This window comes from Spermophilus citellus (genome assembly GCF_964194105.1).
Source record: "Spermophilus citellus genome assembly, chromosome: 12".
NCBI lineage: Eukaryota > Metazoa > Chordata > Mammalia > Rodentia > Sciuridae > Spermophilus > Spermophilus citellus.
The window spans coordinates 11,009,981-11,029,602 of NC_138198.1; the positions used below are offsets into that span (position 1 = coordinate 11,009,981).

General features: G+C 41.9%; 1 protein-coding gene across 5 annotated transcripts in view; it reads left to right on the forward strand.

The window, feature by feature from the left end:
* The window catches only part of FANCC (FA complementation group C), a 192,608-nt gene that overhangs the window by 52,055 nt on the left and 120,931 nt on the right, over positions 1-19,622 (forward strand). For 3 of the 5 annotated variants that reach the window (XM_081262803.1, XM_081262801.1, XM_081262800.1), the window contains exons 2-3: positions 15,487-15,722; positions 18,110-18,194. In XM_081262803.1, the coding sequence (XP_081118929.1) occupies positions 15,558-15,722; positions 18,110-18,194 (250 nt within the window). In that variant the 5' untranslated portion in view covers positions 15,487-15,557. Of the gene's footprint in view, positions 1-6,011; positions 6,109-15,486; positions 15,723-18,109; positions 18,195-19,622 lie in introns of all 5 variants that reach the window. The other 2 variants (XM_081262799.1, XM_081262802.1) reach the window with 2 other exon arrangements.

Sequence of the window (19,622 nt, forward strand, 5' to 3'; positions counted from 1 at the left end):
CTTATCTCAAAATAAGAACAAAGAAAGAACAAATCCATCAGCACATGGGTGTGGCTCTGGGCTCCGTCCTGTTCCCAGGGGTGGGGCCACAAACCCAGGGTGCCTTGACAGATTTTCTTTACAATAATAATGAAGCAAAGTGACACCCCCTTCAGTGAGTCAGACACCCTGCTGTCAGCTCCCTGCACAGGAGGGAGGACTGTCCTGGAGGCTGAGTGTAGTTGAACATAATGTCTTCACTTTACATTTGATGAGGTTTCAGGGTGTGTCAGTGTTTTCTTACGAGGCTGTTGTGGCTCCAGTTGATGGTATTGATGGGGAGGTAGGCATTTGATTTGTCCCCTTTTCTTCTTCCTTGAACATGTTTTTAGCATTTTGGCTACAGATCTCTTGTTTGGTGCTTATTTCATGAGAGAAAGGTCTTTAGTTGTGCCTAAGAAAAATGGGGAAAAAAATAGTGCTCTTTGTGAGGAAGTTCCTTGGAGAAGGTGGTGTCCTTCTGTGGCCTGTGTAGGCCTGCTGCGCAGACTTCTGGCATAGAGGTCTCAGACCACAAGGAACTCCCTTGAGCTCTATTGGTCCCCTGGACCAATGCCATATGCAGCCATTTTCGATGAGCTTGCATTGTTTTAAATATTGACAGTCTTCGAGCTGCACGGGCTTCTTTCAGCAGGAAGTCAGCCTGAGTCTTGTCCTTCTGTATCTGTCCTCCACAACAGCCTTGGTGGATTTGTTTAATTGTTATTTTTTTTCACATTTTTGTTCAGTGCACATTTAACAAGCTCCTACAATGTGCCAGGTACTGTGTATGTGTGTGTGTGTGTGTGTGTGTGTGTGTGTGTGTGTGTGCATGGTTTAAAAAATATGCTCAGAGAACTAAGTTCCAGAGAGATATGTCAGGTAGCATGTGTGTGACTACAAGTAGCAGGAAGCCGATGACAGGTGGCTGCCCAGGAGGGACCCACAGCTGGAGTCATCTCCTAAACTGCCTCATGAGGACACAGGGCCATCTCCCTGTGTGCCATTCACAGGATGCTGGCCAGTCCTCTCAGGCTTCCTTACTCCTGGGTCTTGAGGTGATGTCTTCCTCTCTTGGTGTCTCACAAAGACTACCATATATAAAATGGGGAAAAATGAGCTTTTTAAGCTGAGGGTAATTCTCTCAGAAACCCCGTAGCTGAAGCTTATTTTGTTGGTCTTGAGCTGCGTGACCCCCCCATCCCTGCAGGCCACGGGAGGGCAGACGGGAGCTCCTTGACCTGTCTGCACCAAATCTTTCCAAATGGAGGCTGGGGACCTGGTGTCCTGAGACCCTGGCAGTAGGCTTGCTGGGACAGGTGGTTTTCGCACAGCGCTGAGTGAGGACAGTTTCCCTCTTCCATTCTTGCCCTCACTGCTGTGCCCAGAGCTGCTGGGGGTTGTGTGATACTCGTGCCATCACTCTGCCAGCATGTCCTTGTGAATTCTTAGGCTCTAAAATTTTCTTGGTTTTAATTTCTGTTGTGATGAATCTCAATAAGTATAACCCGTATAAACAAAAGCTCTTGAGTCCTCAATAAAGTATAAAAGAACCTGAGAACAACATTTAAAATCTGCATGAGCCAAGAGTCACCACTGGCATTGGGAGAGGTTCTAGCTTCCCCTAATACCTGTGGCAAAGAGATTCTGGAACCGAATGGATTCTCTTGTCAGAGAAGCAGCATGGGGCTTCAGCTGCTGTTCCAGCATCTGGTAACGTGTGCAGCACTGTTCTGAGGGACCCGAGAGGTGAGCATGGCCAGAAGGAGGGCAGCCCAGACCCTGCGGTGGCAGGGCCATGACCAGAGCCACTCCTCTGTGTGTCTGGTGAAATACAAATGACGCGCAGATGAGCCATTTTAACCTCTTTAAGGTGAACTCAGAGACATTCATTACGTTCACCTTGTGCCCTGTCACCACCACCCAGCTGTAGAACTTTTCCATCAACACGGACTGAACCTCCAAGCCCTGTGGGCACTGGATCTCCGTCACTCCCTCCCCATGTCTCCTGCCTCACTTGGCCTGTGGCTAGTCCAGGTTCCTCATCTCAGTGGACTCACGCAGTTCCGCCCTCAGTGCCCAGCGAGTTCCCCTGGCCCGATGCTCTCAGGGTTTATTTGTGTGTGTCAGGACGGCGTTCCTTTAGAAGACTGGATGGTGTTGCATCGGAGGCAGCATTGGCTTATCCTCTGACCACTGATGGACGCTTCAGTCGGTCCCCCTTTCGGCTCTCGTGAGCAGTGCTGCTGTGAGCGCTGGCGTTCAGATCTCTCCTCAGGCTCTTGCTTTCAGTTCTGCCGTGTACACCCGGGACTGGCACAGCCGCATCCTGGGTGATTCTGTGAGTTCTTTGAGGAGTCTTACGTTTTCCACAGTGGCCGCGCTGATCTGCATTCCCACCAGCAGTGGGTGAGGGACCTGGTTTCCCCCAGCCTCGCCAACACTGTTTTTGATAATAGCCATCCCTGGGTGCGCAGTAATATGCCATCAAGATTTCTGGTTGCATCCCTAGTGATTGCTGGGGTTTTTTTCATGTGAGGAACATCTATTCAAATCCTTTGCCCACTTTTGAAAATATGTTTTGTTTTTGTTGAATTATAGGAGTTCTTTATACTTCTGGATACTAATCATATATATATAGTTTGTTTTAAACAAAAAAGCTTAAATGCCTGCTCTTCCTTGTTGCTGTTCCAGTCGCAGTTGCCATCCTAGATATTTACCACTGCAGTGGTCTAGAAGGTGTGGTCATGACGTTGACCCTCAGGATTAGCCTCCGGTAGCTGGGTTAGAAATTCTCCCCCTGATCAAGGTGTTGTCCTGGTCACTCCTCCCTTCATTCCTGTTTGCCAAGGAAGAAAACAGTAGTGATCAAGACTAAACAACTTTTAAAAGTATCTTTCTTTAGCATCTCTGTATAGTAGTGATCTTTGACAGGACTTTTAAAGTACTAGGTTTCTCATTTCATCAGTTGAGTAAGGACCATTGGTCAACTTTTCAGAAAGCCTTGAGTTCTAAGAAGTCTCTAGATAGGACAGCTATTGGAGATATGGAAGTGTGTTTCCACAGAGATTCGAGTGGCAGACCTGAAAATTAAATTATAGAACATATTTTTCAGGTTAAACTATAGAATAGATTTTTCCATGCTGAAAAAATATCCTTAATTAAGAGAGGGCAATAATTAATATCCTGTGTGTTAAACGAGGGGTGGGGTGCTGTCTCCCGCCATTCCCCATCCATGTGGCAGGGCTGCCCCCTGGGCCTGGGGGTCCCCCCTGAAGTCTGGCAGCTGCAGGTTCAGGTGGTCATTCAGACCCTGGCGCCTAGCAAGCCACCTGGCTTTCTGAGGGTAACAGGGCTGTCCTCTTCCAGCCACTCACACTTCTTGAGTTCTAGGTGTAGGGAAATGGTTTGTTTGCTTTAATTTAAATCCATTTTTAAACAGTACGTAGAGACACTACAATTGCAAGCTGCTGGTTGGTTAGTGACTGGGTGCCCTGCCCAGCCTCCCGCCTGGCTGTCTTGCTGGCTGGCGGCCTTCTCTGCACTGCTCTAGTGTCCCCACACTCGATTGCCTCCTCTCCCCAGTGCCCGTCTTTGCTGAAGCCCACACTCCTGTGCCGCTTATCCTGCGTGGCCTGTCGGAGTACATCCTCCTGAAGGCCAGAAATCCCCACAATCAGGAAGCTTTTTGCCCTGAGAACCTTTGCTCTGCCGCGTGCTGTACCTGGAACCATGCTTGGCCACCATGTTATCTTGGTGGCCCTGTGGATAATGGTATATCTTTGCACCAGGGGATCCCTGTTTAGAAGATACTACTAACCAGCAGCTGATTCACGTGTGAGGCGTTATCAGTGAGCGGAGGAGGGCAAACGGTATCCTCAGTGGGAGCCTCAGGGAACGAGCGAGGCCTCCGCGGGTTCCCGCCACTGGGTCTCCCCCTTGCACCCCCTGCTCCTGCAGGACCCCTCTGACCCTGCAGGAAATAGGAACATGAACAAGCACATGGGGACCCTTCCCTGTCCCCTGTTTCCACTCTGGCATCTGCATCTCTCTACTCACAGGACTTTGCTTTCTGCATAGAAACTTCTGAAGGCTAGAAATACATCCTAGGGACCAAGGACTTCTGTTGTTTTTAGTCTGCATGTGTGGAGAAGGTGAAATCATGCTCTGTTTTGATTCCTTAGGGACTGGCTAAATTGCTAAGAAAGAAACTACTCAAGCAATGGAAAATGTGGATTTCCTCCTGACTTTCCATGCGCTTGCTTTCCCGACAGGAGCATACAGAGTGTGTGTGCAGAAACACGTGTTAAAACCCTAAGTTTTAAGGGAATGTTATTGAACTTCCACCTTTCTTTTATTTCTTAAATGAAAGATACTAAATAATATTTCTCTAGGTGCTCATAATGAAGTTAATTTGGGCATAAACACTAGACAGAATCCTATGAAAGTCAAGGATTTATGTTTGGGGTGCTATAAAAGGATTTTGGTATTGACCAAAAAATTCCTGGTTAGCTCTCAATTGTATCGTAGACTAGCAGGTTAATTAGGATAAAAATATTGATGCTTTCATGAAAAAGTTGAAATTACTGGAACCCTGAAGACTCAGTCACCTCATTTTACAATGAGGAGCTGCCCGGAAACTGCCTCGCTGTTTGTGCTTGAGCAGGGAACTGCCTTATTCCTTCCTGCCTCATGAATTCTAGTGGATTTAATATTTTTCAAACAACTCAGGCAAAAAGTAGAATCTATGTACTGTTTCAGCAGTTTAAAACTGCCTGTTGTATCCATCAAGTGCTTTTTCTCTTGGTTAGCACTGATAACCTGTAATATTTGTTTCTTTTTTTCCTTACCCTGGAGATGACGTCACTGTGGTAAATATGCATCTAGGAGTGTTTAAAAAGATTTTTCAGCTGTGGAAAGTAACACATCTTGAAAAGCACACAACCCGCCTCAGATGCCAGTGAGCTTGCCAATGCTCCTCCGTCCCCCAAAGGCTCCTTGGTCCTTGCAGGGTGATCACTAGTCCACTGTGCCTGTTTGGGGCTCGTGTCCATGCCTTAGGGTCTCCAGTGCTTAGGTTGGCACGTCGTGTCTCCTGGTGAACTGGACCTACCATCATGTGAAATGATCCCTTTTTGCCTCTCACAGTTGTTGCTTCAAAGTCTGTTCAGGGCTGTTTATTTATTTAATTCCACTGGTGTGTTTAAGCGGCATTTCTTCTGTCCTTCTTTTAGCCTCTCTGTGTTCCCACACCAGTGTGGTTGAGATGTATCTTTTTTATCAGTATATAGTGTTTGTTTTTTTTTAAACTAAAAACTGGTAACATTGAGTTTTGATTTGGAGATTTGGTCAGTTGGTTTAATCCACTGGCATATAGGATAATTACTAATATATTTGAGTTTAAACCCACCGTCTGACCATGTGCTTGTTTATTATTTATCTTCTTGGTGTTGGCACTGAAGCTAGGGCTAGCACATGCTGAGTCTTCCCTCTGCCACTGAGCTGGCCCGCACCTGACCACATGCTGTTCATTGTCTTATCTGTTCTACACTTCTTCTTTTCTACTGTCTTGCCCTTTGGGGCGGGAGTTAATGGTTTTATTTATTTACAGTTTGTTTTTTTTTACTTTGAAAATTTGGATATTAATAGGCTGTCTTATGATTCTGTTAATAGATGCCCTAAAAATTACAATAGCATTCTGGAATTACTAAAGCCCAATGTTAACACAATGCAGGGACCTTAGAATTCTTCACTCTACCATTCTGACATATTGTATTTATATATTTTAATTTCTGCATTTACTTAAACCCCCAAAGTGCCATTATTATTTTTTGTACGTCTTGAGCATTAGTTGGTTTTCCACACTTTACCTACCATCTTTGCTGGTTTGACCTCCTTTTCCTAGCTCCGGACTTGCACCTGGATCATTTCCCATCTGCCTGAAGAGCATCCTTTGTGGCAGGTGCACTGATGGAAAATTCTTTCTGTTTCAGTGTGTCAAGAAGGCTGTATTTCACTTTTGTTCTTGAAGAGTGTGGCAACTGGATGTAGAGTTTTAGGCTGACCCTTTTTCCTTTTATTGCTTTGAGGGTAAGTTTTTTGGTCTCAATGTATTTCTTTTTTTAAAAAAAATGATTTTTTATTCTAATTTGTTATGTATGACAGCAGAATGCATTATAATTCATATTACACATATAGAGCACAATTTTTAATATCTCTGGTTGTATACAAAGTATATTCACACCATTCATATCTTCATACAAATACTTAGGGTAATGATATCCATCTCATTCCACCATATTTTTTACCCCCATGCCCTCTCCTTTCCCCTCCCACCCCTTTCTCCTATTTAGAGTTAATCTAATTCTCCCATGCTCTCCCTCCTAACATGAATTTCTCCTCATTTCCACTATGAATCAGCCTCCTTTTATCAGAGAAAACATTTGGCATTTGGTTTTTTGGGATTGGCTAACTTCACTTAGCATCATATTCTCCAACTCCATCCATTTACCTGCAAATGCCATGATTTTATTCTCTTTTATTGCTGAGTAATATTCCACTGTGTATATATGCCACATTTTTTAATCCATTCATCTATTAAAGGGCACCTAGGTTGGTTCCACAGTTTAGTGATTGTGAATTGTGCTCTATAAACATTTATGTGACTGTATCCCTGTAGTATGCTGTTTTTAAGTCCTTTGGGTATATACAGACAGAGGAGTGCAGTAGCTGGGTCAAATGGTGGTTACATTCCAAGTTTTCCAAGGAATCTCCATACTACTTTCCAGATTGGCTGCACCATTTTACAGTCCCACGAGCAATGTATGAGTGTACCCTTTTTCCCCACATCCTCGCCAACACTTATTGTTGTTTGTATTCTTAATAGCTGCCATTCTGACTACAGTGAGATAAAATCTTAGAGTAGTTTTGATTTGCATTTCTCTAATTGCTAGAGATGTTGAATATATATATAAATTTGTTGATTGAAGAAGTATCTGTTCTGGTCCTTGGCCCATTTATTAATTGGGACTATTTTTTTTTTTTTGTGTGTGTGTGTGTGTGTGTTTTCTTTATATACCCTAGAGATTAGTGCTCTATTTGATGTGCGAGTGGTAAAAATTTGCTCCCAAGATATAGGCTCTCTCTTTGCCTCATTGATTGTTTCTTTTGCCAAAAGAAGTTCTTTTGTCTGAATACATCCCTTTTATTGATTCTTGATTTTATTTCTTGTGCTTTAGGAGTCTTGTTAAGGAAGTCAGGGCCTAATCCCACATGATGAAGATTTTGGCCTACTTTTTTCCTCTATAAGCCACAGGGTCTCTGGTCTAATTCCTAGGTCCTTGATCCACTTTAGGTTGAGTTTTTTATGCATGGTGAGAGATAGAGGTTTAGTTTCATTTTGCTGCATATGGATTTCCAGTTTTCTTAGCACCATTTGTTGAAGAGGCTATCTTTTTTCCAATGTATGTTTTTTGGCACCTGTGTTTATTTACATAACTGTATTTATGTGGGTTTATCTCTGTGTCATCTATTCTGTACCATTGGTCTACATGTCTACTCTGGTGCCAATACCATGCTGTTTTTGTTACTCTAGCTTTGTAGTATAGTTTTAAGATCTGTTATTGTGAGGCCTCCTGTTTCACTCTTCTTATTAAGTATTGCTTTGGCTATTGTAAGTCTCTATTTTTCCAAATGAATTTCATAATTGCTTTGTCTATTTCTATAAGGAATGATGATGGGATTTTAACTGGAATCTCATTGAATCTGTATAGCACATTTATTTTTTTTGAGGCTATTGTGAATGGAATAGTTTTTATAATTTTTCTTTCAGAGGATTCATTACTGATGTATAGAAATGCATTTGATTTATGTGTATTAATTTTATATCCTGCTACTTTGCTGAATTCATTTATTAATTCTAGAAGTTTTCTGGTGGAATTTTTTGGATCCTCCAAGTATAGAATCATGTAGTCAGCAAATAATGATGGTTTGAGTTCTTCTTTTCCGATTCGTATCCCTTTAATTTCTTTCATCTGTCTAATTGCTCTGGCTAGAGTTTCAAGGACTATGTTGAATAGAAGTGGTGAAAGAGGGCATCCCTGTCTTGTTCCAGTTTTTAGAGGGAATGCTTCCAGTTTTTCTCTGTTTAGGATGATGTTGGCCTTGAGTTTAGCATAGATAGCTTTTATAATGTTGAGGTATGTTCCTACTCTCCCTAGTTTTTCTAGTGTTTTGAACATGAAAGGTGTGTTGTATTTTGTCAAAGGCTTTCTCTGCATCAATTGATATAATCATATGATTCTTTTTTAAAGAAAAAAGAGAGAGAGAGAGATGAGATGAGAGAGAGAGATAATTTTTTAATATTTATTTTTTAGTTTTCGGCGGACACAACATCTTTGTTTGTATGTGGTGCTGAGGATCGAGCCCGGGCCGCACGCATGCCAGGCGAGCGCGCTACCACTTGAGCCACATCCCCAGCCCAATCATATGATTCTTATCTTTAAGTCTATTGATGTGATGGATTATGTTTATTGATTTCTGTATGTTGAACCAAACTTGCATCCCTGGAATGAACCCCACTTGAATATGGTGCACTATCTTTTTAATATGTTTTTGTATGTGATTTGTCAGGATTTTATTGAGAATTTTTCATCAGGGATAATGGTCTAATGTTTTTTTTCCCTTGATGTGTCTTTGTCTGATTTTGGTATCAGGATGATACTAGCCTCATAGAATGAGTTTGGAAAGGTTCTCTTCTTTTCTGTTTCATGAAATAATTTGAGGAGTATTATTATTAATTCTTCTTTGTAGGTCTTGTAGAACTCTGCTGAGAAACCGTCTGGTTCTGGGCTTTTCTTGGTTGGTAGGCTTTTGATGGTCTTCTATTTCCTTGCTTGAAATTGATCTATTTAAAATGTGTATGTCCTCCTTCATTTTGGGTAAGATCATAATGTTTCTAGAAATTTGTTGAGGTCATCGAGATTTTCTGTTTTATTGGAGTATAAATTTTCAAAATAATTTTTAATTATCTTCTATATCAGTAGTGTCTGCCATGATATTTTCTTTTTTATCAGAAATTTTAATAATTTGAATTTTCTGTCTTCTCTTCCTTAGTGTGGCTAAGGGTGTATCAATTTTATTTATTTTTTCAAAGAACCAACTTTTTGTTTAGTCAATTGTTTGAATTGTTTCCTTTTGTTTCAATTTCATTGATTTCAGCTCTGACTTTAATTATTTCCTGTCTTGTACTACTTTTGATGTTGATTTGCTCTCTTTCAAGGGCCTTGAGATGAAATGTTAGGTCATTTATTTCTTGACTTTTTATTCTTTTAATGAATGAGCTCAAAGCAAGGAACTTTTCTCTTAGTACTGCCTTCATAGTGTCCCAGAGATTTTGATATATTGTATCAGTGTTCTCATTTACCTCTAAGGATATTTTTATCTTCTCCTTGAGGTCTTCTGCTACCCATTGCTCATTCAACAGAGTGTTGTTTAGTCTCCAGGTGTTGGAGTAGCATCTATTTTTTATTTTATCATTGATTTCTAATTTCATTCCATTATGATCTGATAAAATACAGGGTAGTATCTCTATGTTTTTGTATTTGCTGAAGTTGCTTTGTGGCATAATATATGGTCTATTTTAGAGAAGGATCCCTGTGCTGCTGAGAAGAAAGTGTATTCGCTTGTTGATGGATAATATACTCAGTATACATCTGTTAAGTCTAACTTATTGATTGTTCTGTAGTTTTTATAAAGTTTTTCTTTGTATAATCTATCCAGTGGTGAGAGAAGTGTATTAAAGTCACCCAGTATTATTGTGTTATGGTCTATTTAATTCTTGAAGTTGATACACATAGATGCCCCATTGTTTGGGGAATAGATATTTATGATTGTTATGTCTTGTCGATGTGTGATTCCCTTAAGCAGTATGAAATGACCTTCTTTATCCCGTTTCACTAACTTTGGTTTCATGTCCACTTTATCTGATATGAGGATGGAAACCCCTGCTGTTTTACATGGTCCATGTGAGTGAAAAAAAAAATTATTTTTTCCCCGTCCTTTCACCTTCAGTCTGTGGATGTCTTTTCCTGTGAGATGAGTCTCTTGAAGGCAGCATATTGTTAGGTCTTTTTAAAAAATCTAATCTGTCAGTCTATATCTTTTAATTGGAGAGTTTAGGCCATTGATCTTCTTGGTTATTATTGAGACATGGTTTGTATTCCTGGTCATTTGGTTTATTTTTTGTTTTTGTAAATATTGTTTTACTTGTCGATGGACACAATACCTTTATTTATTTATTTTATGTGGTGCTGAGGATCGAACCCAGTGCTTTAAAAGTGCTAGGCAGCTGCTCTACCACTGAGCCCCAGCCCCAGCCCTATTTTTGGTTTTTAACTTGACTTGGTTTCTCCTTTGATTAGCCTTTCCTTTAGTGTAGTTCCTCCCTTCGTAGATTTTCGTTGTTGTTTTTCATTTCCTCCTCATGGAATATTTTGCCAAGAATGTTCTGTAGTGCAGGCTTTCTTGCTGTAAATCCTTTTGACTTTTGTTTATCATGGAAGGTTTTTATATCTCAAGCTTAATTTGCTGGATATAAGATTCTTGGTTGGCATCCATTTTCTTTCAGAGCTTGGTGTATGTTTTTCTAGGATCTCCTGCTACTTTGAGGTTCTGGGCTGAAACTGCTGAGATCTGAATTGGTCTCCCCTATATGTGATCTGGTTCCTCTCTCTTGCAGCTTTTAAGATTCTATCCTTATTCTGTATGCTAGGCATTTTCATTATAATGTGTCTGGGTGTGGATCTGTTGTAATTTTGTACATTTGGTGTCCTGTGAGTCTCTTGTACTTGATTTTCCAATTCCTTCTTTATGTTTAGGAAATTTCCTGATATTATTATTTTTTTATTGTTGGTTGTTTAAAACATTACATAGTTCTTGACATATCATATTTCACATTTTGATTCAAGTGGGTTATGAACTCCCATTTTTACCCCGTATACAGATTGCAGAATCACATCAGTTACACATCCACTGTTTTACATATTGCCATACTAGTGTCTGTTGTATTCTGCTGCCTTTCCTATCCTCTACTATCCCCCCCCCCCCCGATATTATTTCATTGAAGAGATTGTGCATTCTTATGGTTTGAATCTCTGTGCCTTCTTCTATCCCCATAAATCTTATATCTGGTCTTTTGATGTTATCCCTAATTCTTGGATGTTCTGTTTATGGTTTCTCACCATCTTCACTGTGTGGTCAACTTTATTTTCAAGATTGTATATTTTGTCTTCATTGCCTGGGGTTCTGTCTTCCAAGTGATCTAATCTGTTGGTGATGCTTCCTATTGAGTTTTTTATTTGGTTTATTGTTTTCTTCATTTCAAGGATTTCTGGTTTTTTTTTTTCTAGAATCTCTTTCTTGAAGTTATATTTTGCTACCTGTATTTAGTCTCATATCTCTTTGATGGTGTTATCAATGGTTGCCTGTATTTTGCTCTCTTATCTCTTTTTTAGAGTAATCATTTTTTGCCTATATTTGCTCACTTAGGTCATTCTTTAATTTGCAGGTCATTTTAATTATGAACCTTCTGAACTCCTTCTCTGACATTTCATCTACTGCACTTTCAATGGATTCTATTGTTGTAGTATCTTGATTTGTTGGGGCACATTCCTCCCTTGTTTTTTCATGTTGTCTATGTGTCTTCCTCTTTTGCAGTGCAGATCTGAGGTATTGAAGCTTCTACCCCATAATCTTATAGTGTCCCTGCAGGTTACCAATATCTCACCGTTAAGAGGGATATCAATGTTTATAGCATCCAATGCAACCAATATGCAACCATAAGTCAATTAGCTTCTATTTTGACATTTACAGTTTTGTCATTATAAATAGAAATGATCAGTTGTGTAATCTTCTACCATATAGCCAGTAGGTTTGCATAAGGATTTACAGTTTCTACTCGTGACAGAGTGGCAGGGGGTAGAATGTGATGTTTATGAGATAGGATGTGAGAATACAGAGGTGTTAGAATATAGGACTAGTGAAAGGGTAATCAAAAGAATTTGTCTGTTAGCAGGAGAAAAAAGAAAGAGGCAACTCCATGCAAGGCTCCCTGCTGCCTCTGCAACAGGATGGTGACTGTGAGCTCACCTAGAGGAGGTACCTCTGGTGCAACCAGGCCCACCGGGACCTTGGTGATGGTTTTCCAGGTCCTGGCTGTTGTCCCTAGATGGAAGTGGCTGTGTCCTTTGTTATTGGTGGCAGTAGTGTCAAGCCTTTTTTGGGGCTTGATTTTGGGCTTCCAGGCCCCAGTCCGTGTCCCAAAGTGGAAGCTGCCCCAGATGTAGATGGCAGAGGCAGTAGCAGAGGTAACTCAAGATGGCGGTGGAGGTGTCCTGCGGTGGAGGCAACAGTTTGCAGAGATGAGGCTGGAAGGATGGATCGTAGGGTGGTATTGGGTGGCCTGTTTGGTGATGTAGCAGTGTGGTGTGCAGTGCTGCAACAAGCAGCTGCCTCCTGGCACTGTCAGATGTCCCACTGTGGAGATTACCATGTGGGGAGGGCTGTGGCGGTGGCCGCAGTGTCCCAAGATGGAGGTGGTTTGGGTGGAGCCACACGTTGGTGAATAGGGAACTGCAGTGTAGCTCGGTGTTCCTCTCCTCATTTTTGTTTGTCGAACACGTCTCCTATTGATTCGACCTCTGTTGGGCCTCTGTGACACCCCGCCTTCCAAGGATGCACAGCCTGAGACACAGTCCCACAAGGCCACAAAGCAAGGAGGAGAGGCAGTTCTCAGAACAGAAGTGGGAGCATATGAACCAATCCGCTTTAGCCTTCTGTGTGGGAGGAGGGAAGCACTCAGCCTCCACCCACTATTGTCATCCTGCAGCCACACTGTGTGGGGCCAGCTGGTTCTGTGAGTCTTGCCACCTGGAAGACGAGGCCGCACCTCCCTGCATGCCTCACAGCCACTTCAAGAAAAGGCCTTTGGCAGCCGCTCCTCTTATCCTGTCCGTCATGTCCAGCTCCCAAGGAAAAAGTGACAAAGCACACAGTTTAGAGAGTCACTGGACATAGGAACCAGAGAGGGTGGGGAGGCTGGATTTGTCAGAGAGGGAAGTGGAAATAGCTGTGATCTCTGTGCAAGGGCTCTGATAGGTGAAGTGAACAGCGTGTAAGAACAGATGGTCAGGTGGCCACAGAAATGGTGCTCGAAGAAAGAACCAAACGGAAACGCTGAGGGTCAAGATGAAGAAGTCTTCAGTGGGCTCATTAGTGGATGGGACATGACTGAGGACAGAGTCTGTGAGCTGGGGGATATCTCAACAGAAACCGAACTGAAAAGTAAAAAGAACGAAGATAGGTGAAACAAAACCAGAACCACCCACAGCACATCCAAGAGCGAGGGACAGCAGCAAAAGACGCGGCGCGTGTGTGATGGGAGTCCACGGAGGAGGAGAAGTATTTGAAACAGTGATGACTACGAATTTGTCCAATTGAGGTTAGACACCAAACCACAGATCCCGGAAGTTCATGAATCTGAGCAGGATAAATATCAGGACAGCCACACCTAGGCATATCGTTTTCAAACTCTAGGAAGGCAACCTGTGAGAGAAGGTTTGTTGCCAGCCTGCTGAGCTGTACAGGCCGCTGTGGAAGGGCCTGCTCCTGGGGAGGCTTGGTGTGCTAGTGAGGGTGGGGGACTGGTGAGCTGGGAGAGGAAGCAAGGGAGGCTGAGGGGTACGGAGCCTCCTTTTGCAGGGCCTTGAGCCTCTGGTAGGGAGTTTGTGCTTTCCTAACACGGAGTTGGACCTCTTTCCATGAAGCTGTGGGAGAGGGGTCATGAGCAGAACAGGGTGCCAGTGCAGTAACACACTTGCAAGAATTGTTTTTGCCTGTGTGGAGAATGAATTGGAGAATTCAAAAGGAAGCTGTGACACTCCAGGAAAGACACAAGGCTGGAATGGTGGTGGCAGTGGCATGTAAGGAAGGGTGCAGTCAAGGCAGAGCACATGGCTTCACTCAGAGTACAATTGACAGGTGTCCTGATGGCCTGGAGGAGTGGGACCATGAGAGATGGGAGGAGCTGGGGCCAGTGCCTGGATGTTTGCCTGATAAGGGCCATTTTGACAGAAGGCATGTTTCCTCTATTGTTAAACTCTTTTTGTGTGTTTTCTTTTTCATCTATTCCTTCTCAAAATTCGTAAACTGTTAAGTGCCATTTTCATCTTCTTGGTCTAGTTGTTTGTTTGTTTGTTTGTTTTTGCACTGAAGCCAAATTGTGCAATCTTCTTAAACTTTGACTCCTTTTCCTGTTTAGTACTGGGAACCTCCTTTGTTGATGTTTTTGGTGTTTGACTAGGAGCATTTTATCTGTTAATTATTGCTGCCAAGGATTTAAACTCAATTGATTTACCATTCCCAGTGACATCTCTCTTGAAATGAGATTCCTGAGTGTCACCTCTGCCCCAGGAAGAGCAGAGTCTGTGAAAGTTGCACCTGTGGAAGGAGCCCCCCTTCTGGCCACCCTGCTTCCCATGAGGAGACACTGGCTGGGAGGGGGCCCTGGAGTCCACTGACCCAGCTCCCACGTAGCATGTGGTTCCTGCAGACCCCCTGTGCTTTCTAACCTGAACTTGAGGGGTAGGAAGGCAGACTCAGGAGACTATATTTTCCAACACTGGAAGCTGTGGGAGAGGGGTCATGAGCAGAACAGCATGCCACATGGCACTGCCACCACCATTCCAGCCTTGTGTCTTTCCTGGAATGTCACAGCTTCCTTTTGTCCTTCTCCAATTCATTCTCTACACAGGCAAGTATACCGGCTTACTAAGTGGAATTTATTACATTTTATTAAAATATGGCTCCTTCTTGTGAATGAATTGAGAGCAAGTGTGTGAAACATATTTTAGTTAAGCAGATTGTTTAAATTGATACAGTGGAATGGAGTCTTTTATATTTTCTAAGAAATAGAGAAACTGGGAAGAAAATCTGTTAGTTGGTAATACATAGAGATTTATTTCACACCTAAACGAGAAGCCAGAAATGCATACAAAACATAAGAATTTCAAAAACATTTCTTAGGCACCGACTACTATTAAATACCCATGGATGTTTTTGATTTCCCATTACATTAAAATTCTCAAAGGAACTTCATATTCAGAACATTTAAAAATAGCCCAATCGTTAAAAGAAGATTTAAAGTATTATCAGCTGTGCTTTTTATACATAATTAGCACGTGCCTATGGGAACTATAATGACTTCTAATCTAATGATACTGTTCATGATAAAAAGTTCAGATGGTAAGAATCAGGGCCACAGCTGGGTGACACATTTCTGAGGGATTCAGAGATGACTCCAGCATTGAAGGCAGGCAGTTTTGGTCTCTGGAGTCCCCTTCCCCATGGGTGGATCATGAAGGCACTCCTGAGAGAGGTTCTCTGAGTGTGTCCTTGCACCCTTTCTTACAGATCCCACGTGTGCTCAGTCCCTTCAGTGGTGTCAGGCTGCTGTGGAGCGACGTCTGATCCTTCTTTCTGACATGGCCCGGGAGTCTGGAGACCTGACATCTGACTGTCAGTTCTGGCTGCAGAAGCTCTCTGGGTGGAACCAGGCCTGCACTCTGGAGACCCAGCAGGACACCTGTCTTCACCTTCCTCGGTTCCAGGAGTTCCTGAGACAGATATACGAAACCCTGAAAGAGGCGGTGAGTAGTGGACCAAAATAGTGAAATTGTTTTATGACATTAGGGACTCCACCAGATGCCACCAGGCCACAGTGCTGTGCAGGGTTAGAGACTTTACTGACCTCCTGCACTTAAGGATTAGAAAGATGAGTTTCCTATGGTACAGCAGACAAGAGCCGGTTTCCTTCTCTGATTTATTTTTATGTTCGTCTTTTCTTCTTGGTAGCTATATTGCCATGAGACTTTCTGACCAAGAAAGTTTTTATTTTTTCGTATATATGTTTTCTTTTTTACTTTATGCCTGTGTGTACATATTTTAAATTTTTATTTTTTATTTTTGTGTGTGTGTGTGACGCTGGGGTTAGAACCCAAGTAAACACTGTACCCCTGAGCTACACCCCAAGCCCATGCTGGTTACTTTTATTTATTCTCAATATTTTTACTGGTACACTGTAGTTGTATATATGGTGGGTGTGGTGTTATGTATTTGTCCATGCTCACTGTATACTTGGCCAGTATCATTCCCCAGCATTTCTCTCCCCTCCTCCGTCTCTCTGGTTGCTTTCTGCTCTACTCATTTCCCTTTGATTTTTATGAGGCCCCACCCACCACCTTTCTTTTCCTTTTTCCTCGCTAGCTTCCACATATGAGAGAAAATATACAACCCTTGACCGTATGAGCTTGGCTTATTTCACTTAACATAATGTTCTCAAGTTTCATCCATTTTCCTACAAATGACATAATTTCATTTTTCTTTATGGTTGAATAAAACTCCATTGTGCATCTCTACCACATTTTCTTTATCCATCCATCTGTTGACAGACACCTAGGCTGATTCCAGAGTTTGGCTATTGTAAATTGTGCTATTATAAACATGGGGACCCATGTATTGCCAAAAAGGCTATTAAATAAATAAGACTCTGATGCTGTTTTCAAGTAATAAATGGGATTTTTTTCAAAGCCTTTGTGCCCTTCACATCTTGAAGAGTTCGCTGAAGTGCTTACCCTTTCCTCAGCCCTGTTCTCAGGTGGACTGTCCTGAGAGGTACTAAGATCTGTTCTAATACTCAGACCTGACTGTTAAGATAGTAGGGTCTCTTCTAAAATTCCAAGTGATCTTTTCTAATTAATATTAGAGAAGATCTTCACTACTGTTAGTAATCATTTGTGAAATGTTAAGTTTTCTTTTTGCCAAAATATTTTTTGATTTAATAGATATTTTACGACAGCACGTGCTTTTTTATTATAAATATATCATTTGTTTTGTATGTACTTGTAAATTTCAAAAAGAAAAGGCAAATCATTTGCTAATATATATGTTCTCATGTTATGCTTCCCTGCCATTAATCAAAGAAGCAAGTAGGAAATTTGAAGAATAATTCTGTTGATAATATGAGTTCACATGTCTTTGGAAATCAGAAGGGCAGATACTCTGTGTAGTCAGATGTATGTAACTTGACCTTAACGTGGTCCCAGAAAGTCTGGGCCAGCCTTGGTGCTGAGACACACGTGAGGAATTTATTGCTGCAGCAGCAGGAAATGCTTATCGTTTCAGCTTACCTGCACATTATCTCAGTTGGGTCTTATTTTTGAACTTTCATGAAAGGTAAAGAAGTGGGAAAAGGGCCAGTTGTATAACAGCACTTGTATTTTTTAATCTTAGGCTGTTTTCTATTTGGTTTGTCTCAAGGTTTAGGTTGTTTCAGATTAAGTATGATGTCATTTAGCATACAGCAGTCAAAATTTTAATGAGCAGAGATGGGTATCTTTGGGCTCTGGCTGTTTTCTTTCTTTCTCTCTTTTCTTTCTTTTTTTTTTTTTTTTTTTTTTTTTTTTTTACAAATTCTAGAGTTCTTGTTCCTTTAAACATTCTTTGAAATAGCCTCACTGGAGCTGGATTAATAATGTTCCTTGTTTTGCTAGAGTTAAAAAGCAATATGAAGATATAGGATTATAAAGTTATTAATCACCAGTAGTTCTTAAAACTCTTACTCAGGCCAGGCAGGCATAGTGGCACATGCCTGTAATCCCAGGGACTTGGGAGACTGAGGTAGGAGGATCACAAGTTCAAGGCCAGCCTCAGCCACTTAGCAAGACCCTATCTCAAAATATAAACTAAAAAGGGCTGGGGATGTAGCTCAGTGGTAGAGCACCCCTGGCCTCAAACTCTAGGAAATAAAATAAAATAAAGCTCTTATTCAGCCTAAGTTATTTTCAGATAGACTAGCCTTTCCTGACTACGGTTTAGTAGGATGCTTGACTGCTTGTTAGACTGTTTGTGAATTCTTTCCTGAGATTTTCTCTAATTCTTTTTGGTCTGCTTTTCTAAAATATACCAAGTAAGGAGCATCCAGGCCGCTTCCCTTTGTGGTGCCCTTTTGCTGACCAAAGCTTATTTTTCTTTTCAGGATCCTACTATGATCATGGAAAGATTCCCCACAATCCGTCAACTGTTAGCAAAAACCTGCCAGAATCCTTTTATCTTAGCATATGGTAAGGATCCAAGCTGTGTCTTCTCAAAACACAAACTTGTAATGACAGTTTTAATTTCTGCTTGAACAACATACAGAGACTTAATTATAAATCTTTCTCTGGTTTTCACGGAACATGTATCAAGTGTATTTATTGCTGTATTGCAGAAAGATGTCCTTTATTGTGTCTGTGTGTGTGTGTGTGTGTGTGTGTTTGTGTAGAAGACATGCATGCACACGTGCACACACCCCCCCTCCTGCAGATCCATAGAAAACAGGCCTCCTTGAAACAGAGGGCAGAAACTTACAGGTGATTGAAACAATAATTTTTGTCCGTAATCACTTTCATCACTTCATCTTTTTTTAAAAAAATTATTTGTTCTTTTTAGGTATACATGACAGTATTTTGACATATTATGCATATGTGGAGTTTAACTTCCCATTCTTGTGGTTGTACATGGTGTGGAGTTTCACTGGTCGTGTATTCATATATGAACATAGGAGTCTGATGTTGGATTCATTCCACTGTCTTTCCCGTTCCCATCCCCCAGCACCTCATCTTTAACTCCACGTAAAGTGACTAACAATACCAACTTAATGTCTTTGTTTCTCAAGATAGTCTGTTAACTCAAACGGTTTCCCATGTTGTGAAATCATCTTTCAGAGTCTGAATCTAGCCATGGCTTTGCTCTTACATAGGGGTGACATTCTGGTTTTATGCAGTTTGAGAAAGTTGAGTACATATAGGGGGGTATTCCTTCTCTGGCTTCCTGCCTCATCTCCTGTTTCGTCTTCCTCAACAAGTCACAGACTTTGTGGTCAGGTCCTGTCACTGATGGTGCCTGGGGCCTTGGGGTCAGGGCCTGCAACTCCTGGGATAAGTTCCTTGTGCTTCTCTTCTCCCTTGTCTCCTTAGGTCTCCTTTGAAACAGCATTCCTGGGGTGAGGCAGGGACCTCAGTGTCCCCACAGCCCCTAGCATCTTCCTCTGGTGTCGCACTTACTCACTGTTGGATGCCCTGGAAGACTGAATGCTTCTGAGAGCAGGAGCTGTGCCCTCCTCTTTTTCTTCCTAAGGCCTGGCACGGGGCAGAGCAGGCCCCTAAAGGAGCACTTGCCTTGGGCTGACTGTATTATTAGCTCACGTAATATTTGCTTTTCAGATTTTTAAAATAAAAGATTAATTGAATTATGTAACAATATTAGAACCAAAGATAAAATGAATATTCCCCTTTGATATTTTAAAGAATTGAAAAATTTCCCATGTCTATCCTGTCATAAGTGCTTAGAAGAAGAGCCAGGCACTAGTGGGAAGGGGATACTTCTGCATGTGGCCCTGTGAGCACACACTTATGGGTCACTGCACACTCCGCCCCTCGGCCTCCCTGACTCCGCCCCACCCTCTTCTGTTCTGCCTCCTCAGGCCTCTTCCTCTCCTTCCTCCCATCACC